Source organism: Panthera leo, chromosome C1 (assembly GCF_018350215.1).
Source record: "Panthera leo isolate Ple1 chromosome C1, P.leo_Ple1_pat1.1, whole genome shotgun sequence".
In the NCBI taxonomy this organism is placed as follows: Eukaryota; Metazoa; Chordata; class Mammalia; order Carnivora; family Felidae; genus Panthera; species Panthera leo.
The window spans coordinates 78,823,123-78,845,018 of record NC_056686.1 but is presented as its reverse complement, the minus strand read 5'-3'; the positions used below and the strand labels follow the sequence as shown (position 1 = coordinate 78,845,018).

At 36.6% G+C, this 21,896-nt stretch overlaps 1 protein-coding gene across 1 annotated transcript; it reads right to left on the bottom strand.

Annotated features, from left to right (window-relative positions):
* Window positions 1-1,332: 1,332 nt before the first annotated feature.
* Window positions 1,333-21,012, bottom strand: DR1 (down-regulator of transcription 1). Its single transcript, XM_042952887.1, has 3 exons — window positions 20,056-21,012; window positions 11,326-11,489; window positions 1,333-3,378 (listed from the first exon to the last, which is right to left on the bottom strand). The coding sequence occupies exons 1-3, from the start codon at window positions 20,273-20,275 to the stop codon at window positions 3,232-3,234; spliced, it is 531 nt and encodes a 176-aa protein (XP_042808821.1). The 5' UTR covers window positions 20,276-21,012; the 3' UTR covers window positions 1,333-3,231.
* Between the last annotated feature and the right edge of the window lie 884 nt (window positions 21,013-21,896).

Below are 21,896 nucleotides of genomic sequence, written 5' to 3'. Positions count from 1 at the left end.
CAAATTAGATATGTATAGCTTGGGTGTGATCCTACTAGAACTCCTTCAGCCGTTTGGAACATAAATAGAACAAGTACAAGTTTTAATAGGTTTAAGAAGTGGTCAGTTACTTGAGTCCCTCAGTAAAAGGTATCCCACAAAGCCAAGTGGATCTAGCACTTAGAAAGAATGCATCTCAGAGACCATCTGCTCTGTTCAGTTGCTATAAAGCAAAATTTTCCAAACTGTTGGAAATGTTAATCTCACCCTACAGATGAAGATACTAGAACAAGAAAAATTGAAGAACTGAAGAAGCAGCTAAGCCTCCTTTCTCAGGACAAAGGGGTTAAAGATGACATAGAAGATGAGGGTGTGCCTGTCTACTAGCGTTAATTAGGCTCTATAAATGTGAAAGTGGTCTTAAACTCTTTAGGCTAGTCAACTGGAATGTAAATTTTCAATCTTCATTAGTGTGCAATACTTTTATTTAGTAAGCCTGTATGACATTAAAATTTAATTTAAAAAAGATTGTATTTACATAAAATAAAAGGCAAAACTAATCAATAGTTTTAGAAAACAGAATAGTAGTTACTTCCAGGGAAGAAGACAATGTTAAAATAGGGGCAAAAGGGGCTTCTGGGGTGTTCACACTGCTGTGTCCTGACCTGAAGGCCAGTGATATGAGTATGTTTAATTTGTGAAAACATATGCATAGTATATGCAGTTTTAAAAACTGGTACCTTTTCGGGGCACCTGGGTGGCTCAGTTGGTTAAGCATCCAACTGTTGATTTTGGCTCAGGTCATGATCTCAGGGTTATGAGATCGAGCCCTGAGGTAGACTCTGCGCTGGGTGTGGAGTCTGCTTAAGATTCTGTCTCTCCTCCTTTCCCTCTCTCCACCCACTTGCACACTCTCTAAAAAAATAAAAATAAAAATAATTGGTATCTTTTCAATGTTATCAATCTGACAGTCTGCTGAAAAAGATAGATAAGGAAGTGGGGAAGATATTTACTAAACAGTAACTTTATTTCTCAAGAACCCTAAAAATTTGTTTCTCTCTCTACAAGATTTAAAAAATCTCAACAATGGACATTATAATGACTTTTAAATGCTAAAAAGTAAACTCAAAGTAAAACATTGCTTAATTAGCTTTGTTATGCCTGGATCCTAGGACTGCCATTACAAAAGTACAAGTAAAACCACATTTTCTGAAATAACAATAAACAAAGGAGAAAGTCAGGTATTAAATACCAAATGATCAAAATATTGGGCCTAAGATTCTCGAAACTACTAAAAATGTTAGTAATAGCAATCTCCTGTTAATCTGTGTAGATTATTAAATATAAAAACAATTTATAAAACACATCAGATTTTATTGCTTGAAGAATACAGCATATGAAATCACAAGAATGTCAAAATGAAAAGTCACTAGGCTTCAAACATATAATACATTATCAGATGCAGTAAAATATTAATTAACCTGAACTCTGCATCAGGGAAAAAAAAGTGGAAAAATATCTAAGTTGTTTACTTAAGAAACAGATATACTTAAAATAGAAAGAATAAGGATGTTACAGTACAAATTAGAAAAGCCAACACTTATTAACTTATTATTTCTTAGACTAGACTACCTTTGGTACTTAAACTTTTAAAAAAACAACCCCTTCTATCTTGTCCAAAGCACTTCATGGATACAATATCAACTTCAACTTAAAACATTCAGCAAAATTAACCTTTTCATGGCATGGGGGAAGTGTATTTAATAAACGTATGCTAATATTTCACTTTTTCTAAAACTGCAAAATAAGACCTTTAAGAAATCTAATACTTATAAACTTTACTTATTTAGCTCTCCAATTAAAACTGAATCCCAGCAACCACAATTTATCCTTGGACTTGGTGAATATACAAATTTAAATGATTTGGCAACTGACATAGGAATTTAGATTACTTTATACTATCTTAAAGTGGCTTTTCCATTCTGTTTCCAAAGTACAAACAATATGCCATTTCTTCAATACACTGGATTCCGATAAAAATCACTACCATACTTTATTTAGTGGAACCAAATTAAAGCTTCTCCCTTTTAACGAGTAGGTTGAAACTATTTATGTTTCATATAGGGCTGATCAGTTATGACACGCTTTCTTAAACAAAATAAAACCAATCATTTTTAAAGCTATCACTCAATTATGATGGAGATTTGATGCCATTTCAAAAGGAAGCACTGGACACTCTAGGCCATCTAGTCAAGAAAATGTAAAAGTAATGCTAAAAACAAACAATAAGTAAACTATAACTATCAGTTAAATTACAAAAAAATCCCTCTTTTATAGTAAGCATGCTTATTAACTTTCATTTCTTTCCCCCAGCAAAGGTTTGATATTCATGAATCTCCATTAAACCAATGGAACCTAAGCAATTGTTTCACAAGTTCCAATAAAGATGGATGGACTAAGCAAGTAATACTATTAACAATTATTGGAGTGAAATAGTAAGAATCGTGACAGTCCTCAAAATTGGGCAGTCTTTGAAATGTAATAGCATAGCTCAAGATGAATTATGCCATAATAAAACTGTAGTTTTTACTTCTACATAAAACAAAAACAAAATCAAAAACATAACCCACCGAATTCATACAACTACTATTGAACATACTCCTTCCTAAGTTTTTGGATGTCATTTTGAGATTTTTTTAAACAAGCATATTTATCTGAGCATATATATTTATTGCCTATATATATACACTCATTTTAAAAGACAAAAAATTCAGATACTACAAAACTGAACTCTTTGTTTTTTCACCATCCTGATCTAACATCTACTGCATTACACAACACCCTCCCCCCAATAATTTAAAATTCCCAATTTTTAGTCTAGTTAAAAGGGCAGAGGAAATGCAAATGCAGATTTAGAGTTTCTGTATAAATTTCACTGTATTTTTATAAACTTGACGTTTTCTGTAACACTGTTTATTGATCAAATAAAGGACTCACTGCTATCTAAAATTTCATAAACACCATTAAAAATTCAAAATTGATATTATACTGAATCTTAAATTTTCAATAGTTCAAAGAGACAGTTTTTACATGAATAGCACACAATAGATGAAACTTAACAGCAGACATCCCTAGAATACCAATGGCAAGTCCACCAAGATGCATACAAAATTACAGATAAGCATTTCTTTCACTGTTTTCTTGTGCAGGGAAAAACATTTATAGAGGAAATAGAAACTCAGCTGGTAAATTTCAGATATCATCATCATCTTCTTCATCCTGAGAAGATCCAGCCTGGTTAGATGCGCTGGCTGTGGCAGCAGCAAGCTGTGCTTGTTGGGCAGCCTGCTGCATTTGAAGCCATTCCTGCTGGGCCAATTCTGCTTGTTGCTGTCTAGCCTAAACACCAAAAACATAAAAACAAGTAATAATTTTTTTAAAACTCACAACATACACACTTTGGTTAAGTGTAGATTAAGCCAATTACAGACTTAGTTATAACAAATTTGGATATTTTCCAACCACTAAATAACTGTTATACATCTGGAAAACATGAACTCTATAAGGAAATACAGTTAGACAACTGCTTCTCTATCAACTAAGGACAGTTTCCAAAACTTGGTTCTCTTATAGACAGTTCTTTTATGCCACATAATTTTATGACCTTTGGTTCAACTGAAATTGAAAAAGCTGGTACAAAAATCATAATGTTCTCTCTTTGGTTCCTTTCCCAGTTTCTCTCTTCCTTTTTCTTTCTTTCTTTTTTTTTTTTTTTTTAACGTTTATTCATTCATTCTTTATTTATTTATTTATTTATTAGCATTTATTCATTTCTGAAAGGCAGAGAGAGAGCACGAATACGGGAGGGGGAGAGAGAGAGGGAGACACAAAAACACAAGTAGGTTCCAGGCTCCAAGCTGTCAGCAGAGTCCGACGTGGGGCCACAAGATCATGACCTGAGCCGAACTTGGCCACTTAACCGACTGAGCCACCCAGGCACCCCTACATTTATTCACTTTTGAGAGACAGAGAGCTAGAGTGTGAACAGAGGAGGGGCAGAGAGAGAGGGAGACACAGAATCTGAAGCAGGCTCCACGCTCAGAGCTTTCAGCACAGAGCCTGACACAGGACTCTAACCCATGAACCACGAGATCATGACCCAAACTGAAGTCAGATGCTTAACCAACTGAGCCACCCAGGAGCCCCTCTCTCTTCCTTTTTTTCACTTGATTCTTTTGTCCTCTCAACTTACAATTTAGATGCAAACATTTTTTTTAATTTTTTTTTTTTTAATGTTTATTATTTATTCTTGAGAGAATTAGAGAAACAGAACACAAGTGGGCGAGGGGCAGAGAGACGGAGACACAGAATCTGAAGCAGGCTCCAGGCTCTTTGCTGTCAGCACAGAGCCTGATACAGGGCTCAAATTCGTGAACCACAAGACCTGACCTGAGCCAAAGTCGGATGATCAAGCGACTGAGCCACCCAGGCACCCCAGATGTAAACATTTTTCAATCTAAAAATTATTTCTATGATTTCAAAGTTGTCTAGTATAGTACCCCTAACTCCTAAGAAAAAGTACTATACATGAGTATAATAGCTATTTTGATGTTTGAGCTTCTATCACAGTTCCCTACCCTATACATACATTTCTCCTCTGTCCCTCTCCCCTAAATAAACACACATGGGTACACACACACACACACACACACACACACACACACACCCTTCCCATATACCCACTAGAGAAAAGGCACTTATCCAGGACTGAATTTAAGTGAGATAGTGAAAATCCATTCATTTGATATATCCTCTCTAAAAACAATCACAGAATTTTAGAAACCAAGATACGCACATAAACGTTACAAGCAATGTTGCAACAGCTAAAGGTCTTTCCCAATTTAATTCATTAGCAGAAAAACCACATCAAGAAGGAAAAAATCAATCTGTTCTTGAAAAGATCATATAAATTCCATTGGAATCTACCAAAACAATGCTGTTTCCCTTTCTGCCTTTTCTCAGAATTGTCCTTTAAGCCTGACTCACACTCACCACACCACCCTCCTTTATGCATAGCCAATTCCTAGTTATCTATTAAAACAGAAATTAGTCTTTCTTGGCCATCTAGATCATACTGTGCACTTTGTTTCATATGCCAAAATTCTCTATGCATTCCCATACCTATTTACTTTGTTCTCAAATTATCTGAGTATGTATCTTTTTTCCCACTAGACTTGAGAATAGAGACTATTTTCATACTCCTTGTTACATTCCCAACACACAGTCCTCCAGTATTTTCTGAAAGCATGTTTTGTGGGAAACAGTAATGCTCAGTATAACTCTAACATTAAGATTTTACCACGTACATTCCTAACTTTTCTTAATAATCTCTCTTGAATTTATTATCCAATCATTTCTAGAGAAAATTCTAATCAGGTCATTATTATACTTAAAAAAAAATCATCTGTTACCCAATTAAGTCCACTTTCTCAACCTAGAGTTCAAGGTCCTCCAAATTACTGCCTGCCCCAACCTATCTCCCAATTGTAATACATACTTGGTACTCCAAAAAAAAACCCTAAAACTTAAAATGCTTCCCCAATACACCATACCCTCCCATTTTCACTACCTTAACTCATGCTGATAGTCATTCTATTTCAAATTTCCTAATTTTCACCTACTGAAGTTCTACTCCTCAAGTCAAACTGAAGTATCATTTTCTCCATTTTTTTCCTAAGTCCTAACTGTATCATTCAGGACCTAATCAGGAGATAAAAGTCACATTAGTTAGGGGAATAGAAAGAATGCAATATAAAGGATTGTTAACCAAGTATAAAGTTGGTAACTAGGTCATTGAAAAGGCATGAAAAGAACACTTAGATGTTACACAACTGGTAACTACCAAAAGCAGCCACCAATCCTAAAACTGAGGGAATAAAGGAAGAGGCTGGAATTTTTAAAACTTAATTTTTAAGAAGCTTAAAAGAACAATCCATGGAACTGAAACTCAGACCTCTGAAGAACTGGCATAGATTGGCTGGTAAAAGCATCTCTGAGCTTGATAGAGGGCCCAAGGTTTGAGACTCACACCCTGGAGGAAAATGATGAATGTTTATGCTGGTTCTGTAAAGAAACTATACGCTGGATTCAGTTCCTGCCACAGGAAAAAAAAATTGATGCAGCGAGAGTAAAGATGCATTGGTAGGTTGCTCAAAGGAACCTGAAGCTAATAGGAAGTAAAAGAAAGGAGCCCAAGTGCTGCCTTCCTCCTCTAGCCTGGCAATCTCCCTCCAGAACCCCCTACTGGAAGCAGAGTCCAATGAAGTCCAATAGAAAAGCAGAAATATGGTTTATAGAGTACTAGGCTTGATCACAAATCAAAGCACAGAAAGGTGGGTTTCAGGCTAAGAAAATTGTTTAGTTACTGGTGCATGCGTTTTTTTTTTTTTTTTCCTTTTGAAAACTTTATTTCAACACAACTATGCTTACAAAAATATTTATTTTTTTTCCTAGTATTGTATTTTATTATTTCATTTCACTTGATGAAATCTCCCCAATTAACATATTTATAAGTAACATCTCCTTGTGATTTTGATTTGCAAAAATACATTTATATTGGTTAACAGAATGCAATATAAGTTTAACTTATCCTACTCAACTTGGACCAAAACTTACTATATGGTTTATTTAAGCTTTAAAAAAAAAAAAGAAAGGATTTGCAATATAATTTTTTTTTCATCTACCACAAATGTATATAAGAGATACTCCATCAAATGCTACTACAGGAAGCACAACAAGAACCTTGAGAAACTAACCCTTGGTATGTCTCAAACCCACACATACTGTGCTATAAACCATTTATGAAACTGGTATAACAAAATACTGTATATCTCAATGCCAGTTTACAAAGTTCAATAACTAATGGGTTTGGAAAGAGTGCAGAAGGCCTATGTACACATGTGAAAATGTAAAAGCTATCCAATTTAGTTAGTATTGCATGTAGATCGATCATGAATCTATGCAAACCAAGATTCCAATAATTTCTTAAATCTGAATTAACACTATCAGCTTAGGTCATCTGCTGAGGTCAACAAGTAAACTGCATACAAGCTGTTTTTCTGAGTTATGCAAAAAAGAAAATTAAGTTTCTTCCTCAACTTTTCAGTCCAGAACTGATATTATACTACAGGTAAGGTATTCCAATGTCAACATTCATAAGGTAACATGTGATGAGATCTGCTTTGGTTTAAATTTGTATTAGCACTCACATGCGAAATAATTGGCACACTCTTACACTGCCAAAATCTAATGTAATGTCTCTGTACTTGGGAACTCTTTATATTTTCCTCATGAAAGTAGTTAGCCTCATATTACAGTTGTCAGTGTACCTATATCATACCTCTCCTAAAAGACAAAAACTTTTTTTGTTTAGGAAATCAGAAACCAGATATTCTAATAACTAATTGCATCTATTTTTACTTAAAAAGTATGAAAAATAGTTATTTTAACACACAGGCATATTTACCTTTACGGCAGGAATACCCAGAGTGTAAAAAAGACTAAGAATGCTTCATGAAAAACATTTTAAGAATTCATAAGAAAATTGTAGGGCAAACCAAATATGTGAATTTAATAAACTTAAGAATACTTACTCTGTGACTTAATCAATCATATACAGGTATAATTTCGTGGCACAGGAAAAAAAAACACTCAGTTTCAAGTCTCTACACAGATTTTATTGCAAAAGCTGCTTGATCTCATGGTTTATTCAGTAATCTACAAAGACATGCACTGGTTACAATTAAAATTTAACTGACTTTTGGGGCACCTGGGTGGCTCAGTCAGTTAAGCATCCGACTTCGGCTCAGGTCATGATCTCATGTTTCATGAGTTCGAGCCCCACGTCGTGCTCTGTGCTGACAACTCAGAGCCTGGAGCCTGCTTCAGATTCTGTGTCTCCCTCTCTCTCTGCCCCTCCCCTGCTCATGCTCTGTCTCTCTCTGTCTCTCAAAAATAAATAAAAGATTTAAAAAAAATTTAACTGACTTTTAAGTACCCATATTAGCAAACATATTTCTCTGTCTAGACATAAAAACATTCCTGTGCCTTTAAAGTCTATGTTGATTGATAAATTTTATTTTCATAAATTAAAATTTTCAGCAGTACTTTTTCTCATTTTTTTCTCTCTTGCCTCTTACCCAACCTACCTCAAGTATTTTTCTTTTAAAATGGGAGTGTGAAAGACATTAAGTGTATACTTCCTAATTAATTTCTTCTTTTGGAGATTTTCATTATGTTTTAGACTCTCCTCCCCACCCAAATACTAAAATAACTCATTTGTAATTTACAGTTAATCTTAACTTCAATATATTAATGGTTCCCCCTTTCCACATTTTGTTGTTAGCAGTTGAAAGACTGCTTCAAATGAAGATGCTATTGTGTTAGTATTTAAAACAAAGTCTAAAAGGTGAAATGAAATCAAACTGATAAAAAAGCTGTTATATTTACTTACCATATTTAGGACTTAAGTGCTTTGTGCTTTAAGGAAGAAGTACTAGACAGGTGCTATAATTTTACCTCTCTGTTGCTTTTCCTCACAAGAGCAAAGAAATATTAAGGGATCCTCACCCATAGATGAAGGCAAGAATGAAGGAAGATAAGGAAGAGAAAATAACAAATGACAAGGATAGAAAGGTAAAGACAGATTTGGTGGGCAATTATTTCTTTCATTCTTCTTTTTGCCCTGGAAAGGATAAAGCCATCATGTTCCACTTAAAAGTTCTAAAATAAGTATAAGTGGACAAAATGGTGGCTAGAACATTAGCATAGTAATGTAGAAACAGCACATGTCTAGGGGTCAGGAGACTTGAGTCTGAATTTAGACTCCAACACTTCCTAACTATATGAACTTAACCTGTTTTATTTGTTTAACTCAATCCTTCCCAGTAAACTAAGTTCCATCATAATAAGAACCATGTCTCTTTCGTATACTATTATAAGCCTAGCATTTAGCACTGTATCTGATAAATAGTGAGGACTTCAGTAAACATGTGTAGAACAAATGAATGAATGATCTCATGCAAGTTTCTTTCTCCATCTGAGTCTGTTTCTTAACGTGTAAATGAGTATAATAAAATTCACATTTATTTATTTTATTTATATTTATAAAAACTGCAAAGTATGTAAAGTAATAGAGCATCTTTTTCCTTTTATCAAGTATCTAATTTGGCACTCTCTAGGTAATCTGCAATAGCAGAGAGTTAATAAATAATAGCCACTAATGTTTTTTTAATCATCAGTCTTTGTTATCTCATATTCATATGGATTATAAAGTGTTTATTTGTATTCACACCTGTTTCAAAAGCTTTTAGTACCTCCTTAGTACCGATCTTGTAGGTTGTTGTGAGGATTTAAAAAAATACAGGTAAATTATTTGGAAACATGATTAGCACATGATTAGAACTCAATAAATGTTAGTAAACTTTTATTTTTATTAGTTTGAATGGTATTCTGATGTCTAGTGCTTGATAACACTTAAAATTCAAATGCTTTTTGTTTTTTTGTTTTTTTTTTTTTTTCAAATGCTTTTTGATTCAAACTTATGACTACTTAAGTTATTATGACTACAAAGAGATCAGGTATAGGGCTAGTCTGAAAGAGATTACCAAAAGTGATACTTCCCAGTTCTAATGGTAACTACAGTAACTGGTAGGAAATCTCACCTCTTCAACCCAAAACTGCCTTACAATCTAATTTGAAATGAGAGGCCAAAACTTAGAATAAGAACTTCATCTTCTCCTTTTTTTATTTTAAAGAGAGGAATATTAGTACTAATCCTTCACAGACTGGGAATTAGAGTTTTAATAAGAAAGGGAGGAAAGGAGGGAGGGAGGAAGGAAAGAGGGAAGGAATTTTTTAAGATTAGTATGTTTGTTTTAAAGGTACATTAAAAACCTAATTAACTATAAAATAGATGTTTATTAAATTTTCCTTATATACCACTCATTATAAAATTTGATATAGTATTTTCTCACCAGCCCATCATTTTAAATCTTAAGAATGTTTAAGTATACTTTTCATGCTTTTAACTGGTCGTTCTGTCTGGACAAAAAAATAAAAAACTCAAAGTAAAATCAGTAGTTATTTTGGAGTTGTTCTCCTTGGAAAACCAATTGTTGCTGGAGCACCTGGGTCGCTCAGTTGGTTAAGCGTTCAACTTCAGCTCAGGTCATGATCTCATGGTCGGTGGGTTCGACCCCTACACTGGGCTCTATGCTGACAGCTGAGAGCCTGGTGTCTCCTTCAGATTCCATGCCTCCCTTTCTCTTTGCCCCTCCCCTGCTCGCACTCTGTCTCCCTCTCTCTCTCAAAAATAAACATTAAAAAAATTAAAAAAGGGGCGCCTGGGTGGCTCAGTTGGTTGAGTGTCCGACTTCCGCTCAGGTCATGATCTCACGGTTCAAGTTCGAACCCCACATCTGTGCTGACAGCTCAGAAGCTGCAGCCTGCTTCAGTGTCTGTGTCTTCCGCCCTCTCTTCTCCACTCATGCTCTCTCTCTCTCTCTCTCTCAAAAATAAATAAACATTAAAAAATTTTTTTTTAATTTTTTTCTTAATGTTTATTTTTGAAAGAGAGAGAGAGAGAGAGAGAAACAGAGCTGGAGTGGGGGAAGGGCAGAGAAAGAGGAAGACACAGAATCCGAAGCACACTCCAGGCTCTGAGCTGTCAGCACAGAGCCTGACGCAGGGCTCGAACTCACAGACCATGAGATCATGACCTGAGCCGAAGTCGGGCGCTCAACCGACTGAACCAACCAGGTGCCCCAAACATTAAAAAAAATTAATAAAAAAAGAAAACAGGTTGCTGCAAATATTTACTTTAAAAAAAGGTTTTTTTAACGTTTACTTTTGAGACAGCGTGCACCAGAGTGGGGGAGGGGCAGAGAGACAGAGAGAGAGAGAGAGAGAGGGAGAGAGAGGATCTGAAGCGGACTCTAAGCTGACAGCAGAGAGCCAGAAGCGTGGCTGGAACTCACAAACCATGAGATCATGACCTCAGCTGAAGTTGGGACGCCTGACTCACTAAGCCACTGAAGCACCCCATTTAAAAAAAAAAAAAAAATTTTAATGAGCAAATATTTATTTTTTTATGAAGCAAATAACTGGCCAAACAGAGTCAAACTGGTTAGATTTAAACATCAGACTCTATGATCAAACAACCAGCCACAGAAAGAAAATCCTCTGTATATATATATTGATTTAAGAAATGATTTCAGAAACCAGTATGATTTCTGTTAGCAAACAGGGCAGTGTTCAGATGAAAACAATTTATAATGCATTACTTACTTTTGCAAATAATTCTTGCTGCTGTCTCAATAACTCTTCTTCAGGAATGCCAAGGTTTTCCAAACGAGAACTGGCCTTTCTTCTTTTTAATGCTACAGTCTTGCATTCTTGTAAGACTTCTTTTACTTCACTGATGTAAGAGCCAAAGCCCAAACTTTCTAGTGCTAGGGAAATGAAAACATGAAAGAGTGATAAAACTTAGTCTTTCCCCCCATTTATGGAAGATTAAGCTTTTGTGGTATTTTGGGGGGTTTTTTTTGGAGGGGAGGGGATTTCTGTCTTCTAATAATTTTACCTATTTTATAGTTGCGCAGCAATTATTTGAATGGCTAAATCAAAATATTGTATCAACTTTCTTATTATATTACAAATTAGATAAAACTTGAGGAACATTTAACAGCACAGGACTTTACTTTTCTGATTAATTTTTAAAAACCAAAGCATCTCCTGTGAGAGGAAAAAAACAAAGTCCAATGTAAGAACATGTGCTTTTAGTAAGAAAACATTTTTCCTATACCACTCACAGTAAATTAAACATCATTACCTCAGTCACTTTCTAGAAGAATACCAAAAAAACAAGTATTTGGAGTCTACTTGTTAATAACATATTTTGTGCCATTTGGCTTAGAAAAAGTAGGTTGGTAACATATGTTCTAAGTTTCAGTAGGATGGGATAAAAGAATGGGTAAGTTCTTTTGTACAATATACCAAACAGGAGACTATTTTTAGCAAAGGTACTCCAACTGCCAAGTTTAAGAAATACGGGTGGAAATAACTTATGAAATTCAGCATTTATATTCAGCCAACAAGTTTCCCTTGAAAATAAAACTTAACAGGAAGCACTATAAAAACATTTCAACTGATGTGGCAGAAAACTGGGATAAAGAAAGACTGTAAGGTTAGAAGTATTAACAATTTTCTCTCCCTTTATTTTTTCACATTTAGAAAGAAAATTTTATAGTAATGCACCTTCTAAATGCCTTCTATAATCAAGACAAAGCATAACGTTTTCTTTTGGCTCACAGTAATTAAAATTGTATTTTATAGTTTTCTATATATTGCCAGTGCCCCAAAGGCATTTTTGTTTTCTGACCCAATGATGAAATATAGATGGTGAAAAATATAGTTGATGAATTTAACTTAGTGTATCAGTTCTTGCAGTTTTTCAACAATTATGATGAACCAGACTGCCCTCAGCAAAGTTGCCCCGAATTCCAACTGCAGGGATTTGCTCTTCAAGGACAATACCAAATACACCTTAACAAATACGCATTCCCTCCCGTATAAGCTGTGGTTTTTAAGGACATTTTGAAATGATTTATGACTTTAATTACTTCAAATATTAAGCTGTTCTGCATCAACCTTCTTTAGAAATAATCTCATGCCAAAAAGCAGAGTACTATTACTTGAATTTTAATTATACTAACTTATTGCCTCTGCTCCCCAAAAAATTTCAGTTAATTCATTACTCTGAGTTCTGAATATCAAAATAACTACCACATAATTCTTGGCCTAAAAAGTTGGAGATATAGTGGAAAATTAAGTGAAGATTAAGCAGCCTACATTTTTTACTTGAATTGACAGACTGATAATTTGGTGTCAATGCTAGAAGCCAAAGTTTTTCTTTTATTTTTTCTCTTTTTTTTAAAATGTTTATTCATTTATTTTGAGAGAGTGTGAGTGAGCAGGAGCAGGGGCAGGGCAGAAAAAGAGAGAAAGAATCCCAAGCAGGCTCCACACTGTCAGAGCAGAGCCCAACACAGGGCTCAATCTCACGAACCTTGAGACCATGGCCTGAGCCTAAATCAAGAGTTGGATGCTTAAGTGACTGAGCCACCCAGGCACCCCAATTTCTTCTCTTTTTTAAAGGCATATAGTAGTATATTTTCAATAATATTGGCTGGAGACAATACCAAAAGAAACCAAGAGAATGGCTTGTGGTTTCCTCCCAAAATTCTGAAGAAAGTCGTATTTCCTTAGCGTATACCACATTTCTCTAGGATCTAGCCCTGCTACATTTCAGCTTTATTTCTGCCATTAAATCCCTACATATGCTAAATCTAACTGCTCAATGTTTCCCAACAGACATCAGTTTCCCACATTCATACTGATGGTAATGCATTCAAGGCTCAAATCAAACTCCATCTTTAAGTAAACTTGCCTGATGCTCATAGATAAAAGTAATCTCCCCCTTGTAAAATCAGATAGACATCTTAGAATTTGAAATTTGGTTGTCAATATATTCATATAACCTTGGATACACTGCTTCATATCTCTAAGCTTCAGTTTTCCTTCTCTGAGAATAGCATTTCGTAGTATCTTCCTAAAACATATGCAGTATGGCGGTTAAGCCTGCAGGCCCTACATCTGCCAGAGACTGATCCCAGCTCTGCCTCATATGAACCGTGTGAGCCTAGATAAGTTCCTTCACCTCTGTGCCACTAAAGCAAGAATAACAGTACCTGTATCTCCTCAGATCAGGTTACTGTGAAGAATAAATGAATTAATATAAACAAAGAGCTTAGAACAGAGGCTGGCCCACAGAATAAGCAAAATATTCATGATATTATTTTTAGGACTATAGGGATCAACAAATGACCTACAGCATTTAACACCATGTCTAGCACATAAGATTCCCATAACCACTTGGACTATGTATTATTCATCTTTATTTTTTCCCTTACATTTAAAAGAGCACCCTAATAAGCGTACAGGACATAAATAAATGTGCACCTATGCATTATCACACTAAATTCAAGTTGAACGAATATACTTATAATATAAAATATTAAATTTATAAAATTAATCAACACCATGCAGACAATTCTTCAAATTATCATCAATTACTAGACTCAACATCAAAAAAATCCAATCCAAACTATTTTTAACCATGGAGAGTTTGAGTTAAAAATTTAAAAACTCACTTTTAAAACCATCTAAGGTTGAGAACACCGCTTTAAAAAAATTTGCAAGTGAATCCAAGGTTAATATTTAATATTATTCAAAGAGCTGCCATATACAAATTTGTACCCTCAATTAAATGGTTCAACAGGAAGAGCCATAAATTTTAATTTCTAAAACTGCACTGACTTTAATCCAAATTTTAAATACACTATGGTTACCAGGAATAAGTAGATAATAGTCTTTTCTAAACAAGGAGATATTTTACACCATTTGTTACCATATAGGAATAATCATTTCCATTTTACACAAAGAGTATCTTAAAGGATAAGGGAAATGACTCTTAAGCAGGGCCATCATTGCGGATTTGCAGGTTATTCAGTGCACAACAGGACCATATCTAAGGAAGGCCATTCATACTGTAAACATAGATCTGTATGTTTATTACGGCACTTTTCTGGCAGATGGTAGTAAAGGTTTTTAGGGAAGAAGTGCCTTTTTCTAGTTTGTATAAAGAGATTTAATGGACTGTTAGGGCCCTGGCTCTATCAAGGATCTCAGAGTAAAATCCAGAAAAGAAAAAAATAAAAATTTTTGCTGGTAAAACACATACATCACTTGCTCCTCAGATGCCTGTCTGCTCCCCTCTGCCATGTACTTTAAAACTATACCCAGAAAAGTGCATGGTATATTAGGGGAAAAAAACATTTGCCACATTTTTCAATTTTAAAGACAGATGTTAAGGTCCCCATGTGGCTCAGTTGGTTAAGCATCTGACTCTTGATTTCATGAGCTCAGGTCATGATCTCAACAGTATGGTTCATGGTTTTGTGGGTTCGAGCCCTGTGTTGGGCTCGGTGCTGATACGGGGAGCTAGCAGGGGATTCTCTCTCTGCCTCCCCCTCCCCCCCAAATAAACTTTTTTTAAAACGACGAATGTTAAAAAACTTAAAAAAAAAAAAAAACTTTAAAAAAAGAAAGGTGAAAACTTCCATCCAGCAACAATAATACAGGCTTATCTTATTTTACAAAAGTAACGCAATCCTATAAAATTTTGTTATAACAAGAATTTATGTGAATTACTTCATATTCAAATGTGTAATACAGGTTTTTTGTTAAAATATTAAAATATGTAAAATAGCATTCTCAAATTTGTTTTCTTTTGTTTATATGTTAAAGGAAGTGTGTGTGGGGGGGGTGGTAGTTCACTTAAAATGCATTAAAAGGATGATACAGGCCAAAGTGACTTCTTGGCTCATTAGCCAGGCAAAGGTTTCTGAAGACCCTTAATTATGTCCTCTATGGATTACTACCCCTGGGAATCTGGGACAATAATGAGAGACTGAGGGAACCAAATATAATCAATCGTTATACCCTTACCATTATCTAACACCATGCCAGGTACCTAGTAGTGTTCAAAATTGTTGGTAGCAGAAGAAAAATAAAAACAAGATATTTCAGTTTTAAGTTAAATAAAAAAATCCTAACTTGAAAAAAACTTGATTATGTGATAATACCAATTCCATATACATAATGTGTCCCTTTGGAAAAAATACCAGTATGCATGATTATTTAGATAATACAATATCATTTTCATTCTCATTATTATTACAACTCTGCAATCACTCAGATCCTCTGATTTAAAAACTACTTCACATCCACTTTCTAAAACAGACTGTGGTTTATTTAGGCTTTAGAGCAAAGCTACTCAAACTGTGGTCCATGGACTTGTGCCAGAACTGCTTATAATGGTCTGTGATGAGTTAAGTATGGAAATCAAAGAAAGCATTTAGGAACCTTCACAGCAAAACTTTAACTACATGGGGTGATGGATGTGTTAACTAACCATATTGTGGTATCATTTCACAATATATACACATATCAAATCATTATGCTGTATACCTTAACCTTACACAATGTTATATCAATTATAACTCAATAAAGCTGGAGGAAAAAAAAAAAGAACCTTCAAAGCAATTTGACAAGAGTAATTTTAAGTTTATTGAATCTAACAACAAAAATTGAAATTTTATGTATTTTTCAATTTTGTTTTTCTAGTGATCCATTTTTATTGTATTTCACAAAAGTACCAGTGTGAGAGGGACTAGATTTTTTTTTAATTCCTTCAACAGAGATAGCCTGGAGCAACTCCATTGCTGAAGAAGCAAATCCTCAGAGACTTTTTCAGTTACTAACTATTGTTATAAATGTGGGGGGGAAATGTGGCAGAAGATTAAAAATTCAAAAAAATAATCACTTAAAATATCTTTATTTATACTTCAGCTTTACAATGGCATTATGCTGTAAGGTTAAACATAACAGACTTCAAGCTTTATATTTTAATCAGTAACATTACGCATTTTAAAAATTACTGTTTAGGGGCACCTGGGTGGCTCAGTGGGTTGGGCGTCTGACTTTGGCTCAGGTCATGATCCTGCGGTTCGTGGGTTTAAGCCTTGCTTTGGGCTCTGTGCTGACAGCTCAGAGCCTGAAGCCTGCTTCAGATTCTGTGTCTCTGTCTCTTTCTGCCCTTCCACTGCACGTGCTCTTCCTCTCTCTCTCAAAAATGAATAAACATCTTAGGGGTGTCTAAGGTGGCTCAGTGGCTTAAGCATCTGACTCTTCGTTTTGCTCACGTTATTATCTTGAAGTTCGTGAGATGGAGCCCTGCATCAGGCTCTGCAGCACAGAGCCTGCTTGGGATTCTCTCTCTCCTTTCCCTCTACCCCTCCCATGAGCTCTCTCTCTTTCTCTCAAAATAAATAAACATTTTTTTAAAGCTTGCCTAAGAAAAGCTAACTTCTAAAAATATAAAATTATTTATTGCAGCATATCATGTAAGATTCTCAACCCTGACTGATTCTCAGTAATTGCAAGTAATACCTGAAACAATTAAGTACTATTTATACATAAATGAGGAAACCTTTAACAGATTTGCCTAAGGCCAAAGACTTTACAGTGTAGAACTTGCAGTTCTTAACTCTCAATGTCAGTTCTTTACATAATATAACAGAACATGTTAAAACTTATTTAAGAGTATGTGTTCACAAAAACCAGCAATGACATGAAAGGAACACCTTTTATAGCTTAGAACCCCTTTATTTGTGCATCTGTGATCTTCAATACCAAGTCCCCTTTTTAAACTCAAAAAAAGCAAAACATTTCATAATTTTTTCAAAGTTTAACTATTTCAAAGATTTACTAACAATAAAGTTATGTCAACTTTAATAACTTCCATTTTACAGAACAGCCTCAAATGCTTAATTTGCTCTGACAATGTAAAGCAAAGTAGCAAGTGAACAAATGACATGTCCTGAAGCAAAATCTAGTTCATTAAACTTATTAAACTAAAAAATTGGAACTTCAAATGTGAGATTCATATGACTTTAAATGTACATTATTATTCCACTTGCATATATCCTATATACCAAAATAATAAATGCTTACAGAAAAGCATAAAAAAGTCCTATTTACCATGATTTAGCAAGCTTTCCAGGGTTAATCTGTAAAGATACATTTTAAACACCTAAAAAAAAATACACACCTTAGAGGATTTCTTTTAAAAAAAAAAGTAACCACTCAAGACAAAAATTCTTTAAAATGGTTAAACAATATGAAATTAATATGAGATTATAAATGTATAAGATGTATTCCCTTAACTGGAGGAATTTGGAGCAAAAATGGTAGGTTCTTATCCACTTAACAACAACAATGTTACCCAAAGAAAGGGTAAATTTGTAAGACTGTAACAGGTCAGTGGATGATTTTTTAAAAAATAATCAATCATCCTCAGTACACAAAGGAAAACGCTTTCACTGGAACTTTTGGACTCACACCTTAAATTTAGCATATTCCAAAGTTGAGCTATTTAGCATACTGCTTGCTACAGCTGCACTTTTATTCCATCATGTCAATCAGAAATCTAAATATATCTTAGAAAAGAATAAACTACCCAAGAAGACAGATTGTAATGTGTTATTAGACTTTTGGAACAATCCTCACTCCTGTGTTGTAAACAAATGTTTAGGCAGATCCTTTAGAAAGCTTTTGAAATTTTCATTAGAAAGGCAATGTGGATAAAACATTCTTTTTCTTTTTTATGAGTTGTAAAAGGAAATTATAGCTGTGTTGGATAATCTCATGAAAGACTTAAAACATGTACATACAATGTAAAAATAAAACACAAGAGGAAAAATAGAGAACTTGACTTTCACTGTACCTACCAGAGTATTCACACACCACACAAGTTAAAAAAAACAAAACAAAACAAACAAACAACGTAGCTTTAAAATCAAATACGGTTTTTCCCAGGGATCTTTTTTCTCTTCATGGACTGAAATAGAAATGGCAGAGTACATTAAAATCTACCTTCCATCCAATCATTAAGGACCAAAAATGAATCATCTAATCCTTTTGTCAATACTGACAATAAAATATTGGATATGGTGAATATGAGATGTGTTCTCTACTTCAGAGTAACAGGAACATCACCTTTGCAAAGTTAAATTATGAAAAATAAAATGGTAGACACCTGCCTGCCTACTAAAACGATTAAAATTCATCACGATTTTTTGACTTCAAAAGCAATCAAGAAATTGTTAGAATTTTAATTATTATAAAAGGCAAGTTATCACCTCAAATTGAATGCAACTTTTTCTTAAGAGTATACGTAAGTGCTCCAAAACATTATGACTAGTAAATGTCTCCCTATGCCTGAAACAAACCATCAGAATGTGGTCCCCCAAACCCCTACTACTGGACTAAACCCTTTCCAAGATGGAAAACTGTCCAAACTTTCAGAAATCCTCAATAAAAGCTTAAGTGTATGCATCTAAGTGGGAATTGCAACAGGAAAGGACAGGGAAATGTTCCATGAAAAAAATCTCTTACAAACTTTCAATCCAAGCTTTAAAAATTTATCTCCATAAAGCAAAGCAAGCTACATAAAAGAAAAACTGAGAAAGAGAGGAAAAAGAAAGGAGGGGAAGAAAGGATAATCATCCACCCTTTTCTTCCAGAATAGAACTGGAAAGTTTTGTTGACTTGATGAACAGTAGGACCACTAAACTATTTTAATTTTTATTATTATTATTATTATTATTTTTTTTTTTTTTTTTTTTTTTTTTAAGTAAAACGGACACCCTACGTGGGGCTCAAACTCAAAACTCTGGGATCAAGAGCTGCATGCTCCACCAACTGAGCCAGCCAGGGGCCCCTCACTGAACCACTCTTAAAGCTGAAAACACACTCTTCATTCAACATCACCAAACTTCACAACGTTAAAAGCGTTTACATTAAGAATTCTTTCACTCATGCGTTCAGAAAATTCATCTTTTCCTCTATATCCGTGAAAAGGTCGGGTGGGGAAGGGGTGCTGTCTCCACTCATACTTGGAAGATCCTGTCTGAAAATTCATTTTCCAAGGGAGAACTTTGGGTTCCTTTCTCAGTTGTCACGGCTGAGGTTCCACGTTAGGGAGACAAATGCTCAGTTGTCATGTCTAGGTTCAACGGCAGGCAGGCAAAATTCTTGTTGCTTCCGCTTACCTGGCTGTAAACAGACGACGACTGCTACTTTATCTTTGGAGGACGTTAGGCTGACCTAAACGCTGGCAATCCTTACTTGTACTCGCCGGATGAAAAGCACCACAAGAATACAAGAATACTACACAGCGAGTTGAAGGCACCGGCTACCTCCATGCCCGCGTGGCTTTTCCGTCTACTCGTAATTATCAGGGGAGAGGAATGAAGGCTTTGACATGAACGGGTCACGCGGCTAGCAGGCTGCCCCTCACCCTCATTCAAACAAAACCCCACACACACCACTTACCTTGTATGACATGCTCGGGTGAGATGGTCTTCTTTTCTGATTTGTTGCAAATCTCATTGGCTTCAGAAGATATAAGGTGAATGAATTCAGTGCAGCAGTTCACCACCAGCTCCCGGGCATCGTTGGCCACCCGGACGTTGGGGAGAGTCTCTTTGATCATCTTATTGATAGCAGCTCTAGGTATAGTGAGATCATCATCGTTGCCAGATGAGGAAGCCATCGTATCTCCCTCTCGCGCGCGCCCCGACTTTTAAAAACTCCCCAGCTCTGGTCCACTATTCCGCGAAGATTTTTCAAAGGCTGCCCTCAAAGTGGGATCCCAGGAGCGCGAAGAGGGTGCAGAAAACGAGGGGTGGGGGGTGGGGAGGGGCTGGTTCGTGAGGGTGGGGTACACCCGTGTGTGTGAGAGATTTAGGGCGAGATTGGGAGGGAGGTCGGGGGGCTGAAGATAATGGGGACAGCACTGCCTACGTCGGAGAGGAGAAAGCAAAGGTGGTCCGGAAATTTGAGCACTGGGGAACCACCTTCGTGTCTCCTCAGAGGAGCGGGCGCTGTCGCCCAACCGGTCCCCAACCGCGCCGGAGGAGAGGCAAGATCCAGGGGCACTGGCCTCGCCGCGGTACCAGGCGGACACCCAGCGGGCTTGGCTCTAAAGAGCCGGAGCCCCAGCTGCCGCTGCCGCCAGCAGCCGCTGCCGGCGCGTCTGCCAAACCATCCTTCAGACACCCGCGCCGCCGCCTCACAACATGTCGGCCGCGGCCGCTGCTGGAACCGTGGCGACCGCCTGGGAACGAATACGGACAGAGCCGGGCACAAGGGGAACGACAGTAGCAGCCGCCGTGGCCGTTTAGCCCGAACGCAGATCGTGGAAGCCGAAGCCGCGGCAACGGTGGTCCCTCCAGAGGCCAAGGAAGAAGGTTTGCTGGAAGCCTCTCCCGATACCCTTTGCGCTACCGGAAGCCTCGCCCCCCCGTCCCCCCTCCCTCCCTCGCAGACTGACTTCCGGGTGTGGCTGCTGCCCTTCCCCCACCCGCGCCAGCGGGAACGGTCCTCGTCGCCAGCAGCTTCCGCCTGCCGTCGTCTCGGCACGCGCCTCGGAATCCCGCCCCTTCACTGGGACCGTAGCCGGGCGAGCGCGCGCGCGTCGTGGTTCCGGAGCTGTGGCGCAGGCTTGGGTTGGGGCTAGGGTGGGTCGCTTCTACCATCTCTCAACCAGCTGAGGCCTCAAAACCTTCTCCCAGCCTTCTCTGAGGACAAAGGAGCGCTGGCTATCTTCTAAGGAACTCTCTTTGCTGTTCTTTAAGGAGCCCAAAGTGGGAATGAAAGAAAGAGGCTTGGGTTCTGTAATGAGATATGAGGAAAGCAGAACGTCATGGGCCTGTGTACATCGTCCAGAGGAAAAGCTTTTGATGATGTCTAATAGATGTTATTCGGATCAAAGCTCTTTATGATCCTTTACCCATTTTCTTGTTTTTTGGGAAATGAAACGTTCAGAGAAGTGGCTTGCTAATAGCTAAACCAGAAACTAGAAGTAAAATCCACAGTAGTGGAAATTGAGTATAGTGTACAGTGAGCCACGTTGAGAGATTCCAATTTAGCCATTTTTAACGGTGTATTGCACGTTGGCTTCTGGAGAGGGCAGAGTATCTTTACGCAACTCTCGTTTTTGCTTGTCTCCAGGATGACTTGTAGTATCAATGCATGTCAAGTTCTTCACAAAATGTGTCATACTTGTCATTTGCAAGAAGAGCCCATGTTATAAATAGTGGGGTGTTGCAATTTCTAAAAAGTAAAAGATCCCATTTAAATCACTTTTGGCACTTCAGTCATATACACTGTTC

Bases quoted from the DNA above. Each gene is read 5' to 3' on its own strand.
- DR1 (XM_042952887.1), bottom strand. From the start codon at position 20,275: ATGGCTTCCTCATCTGGCAACGATGATGATCTCACTATACCTAGAGCT. The intron at 11,490-20,055 runs GTAAGTGGTGTG...TCATTTCCCTAG, and splicing joins ACCCGAGCATGTCATACAAG to CACTAGAAAGTTTGGGCTTT. The intron at 3,379-11,325 runs GTAAGTAATGCA...TTTGGTGTTTAG, and splicing joins AGCAAGAATTATTTGCAAAA to GCTAGACAGCAACAAGCAGA.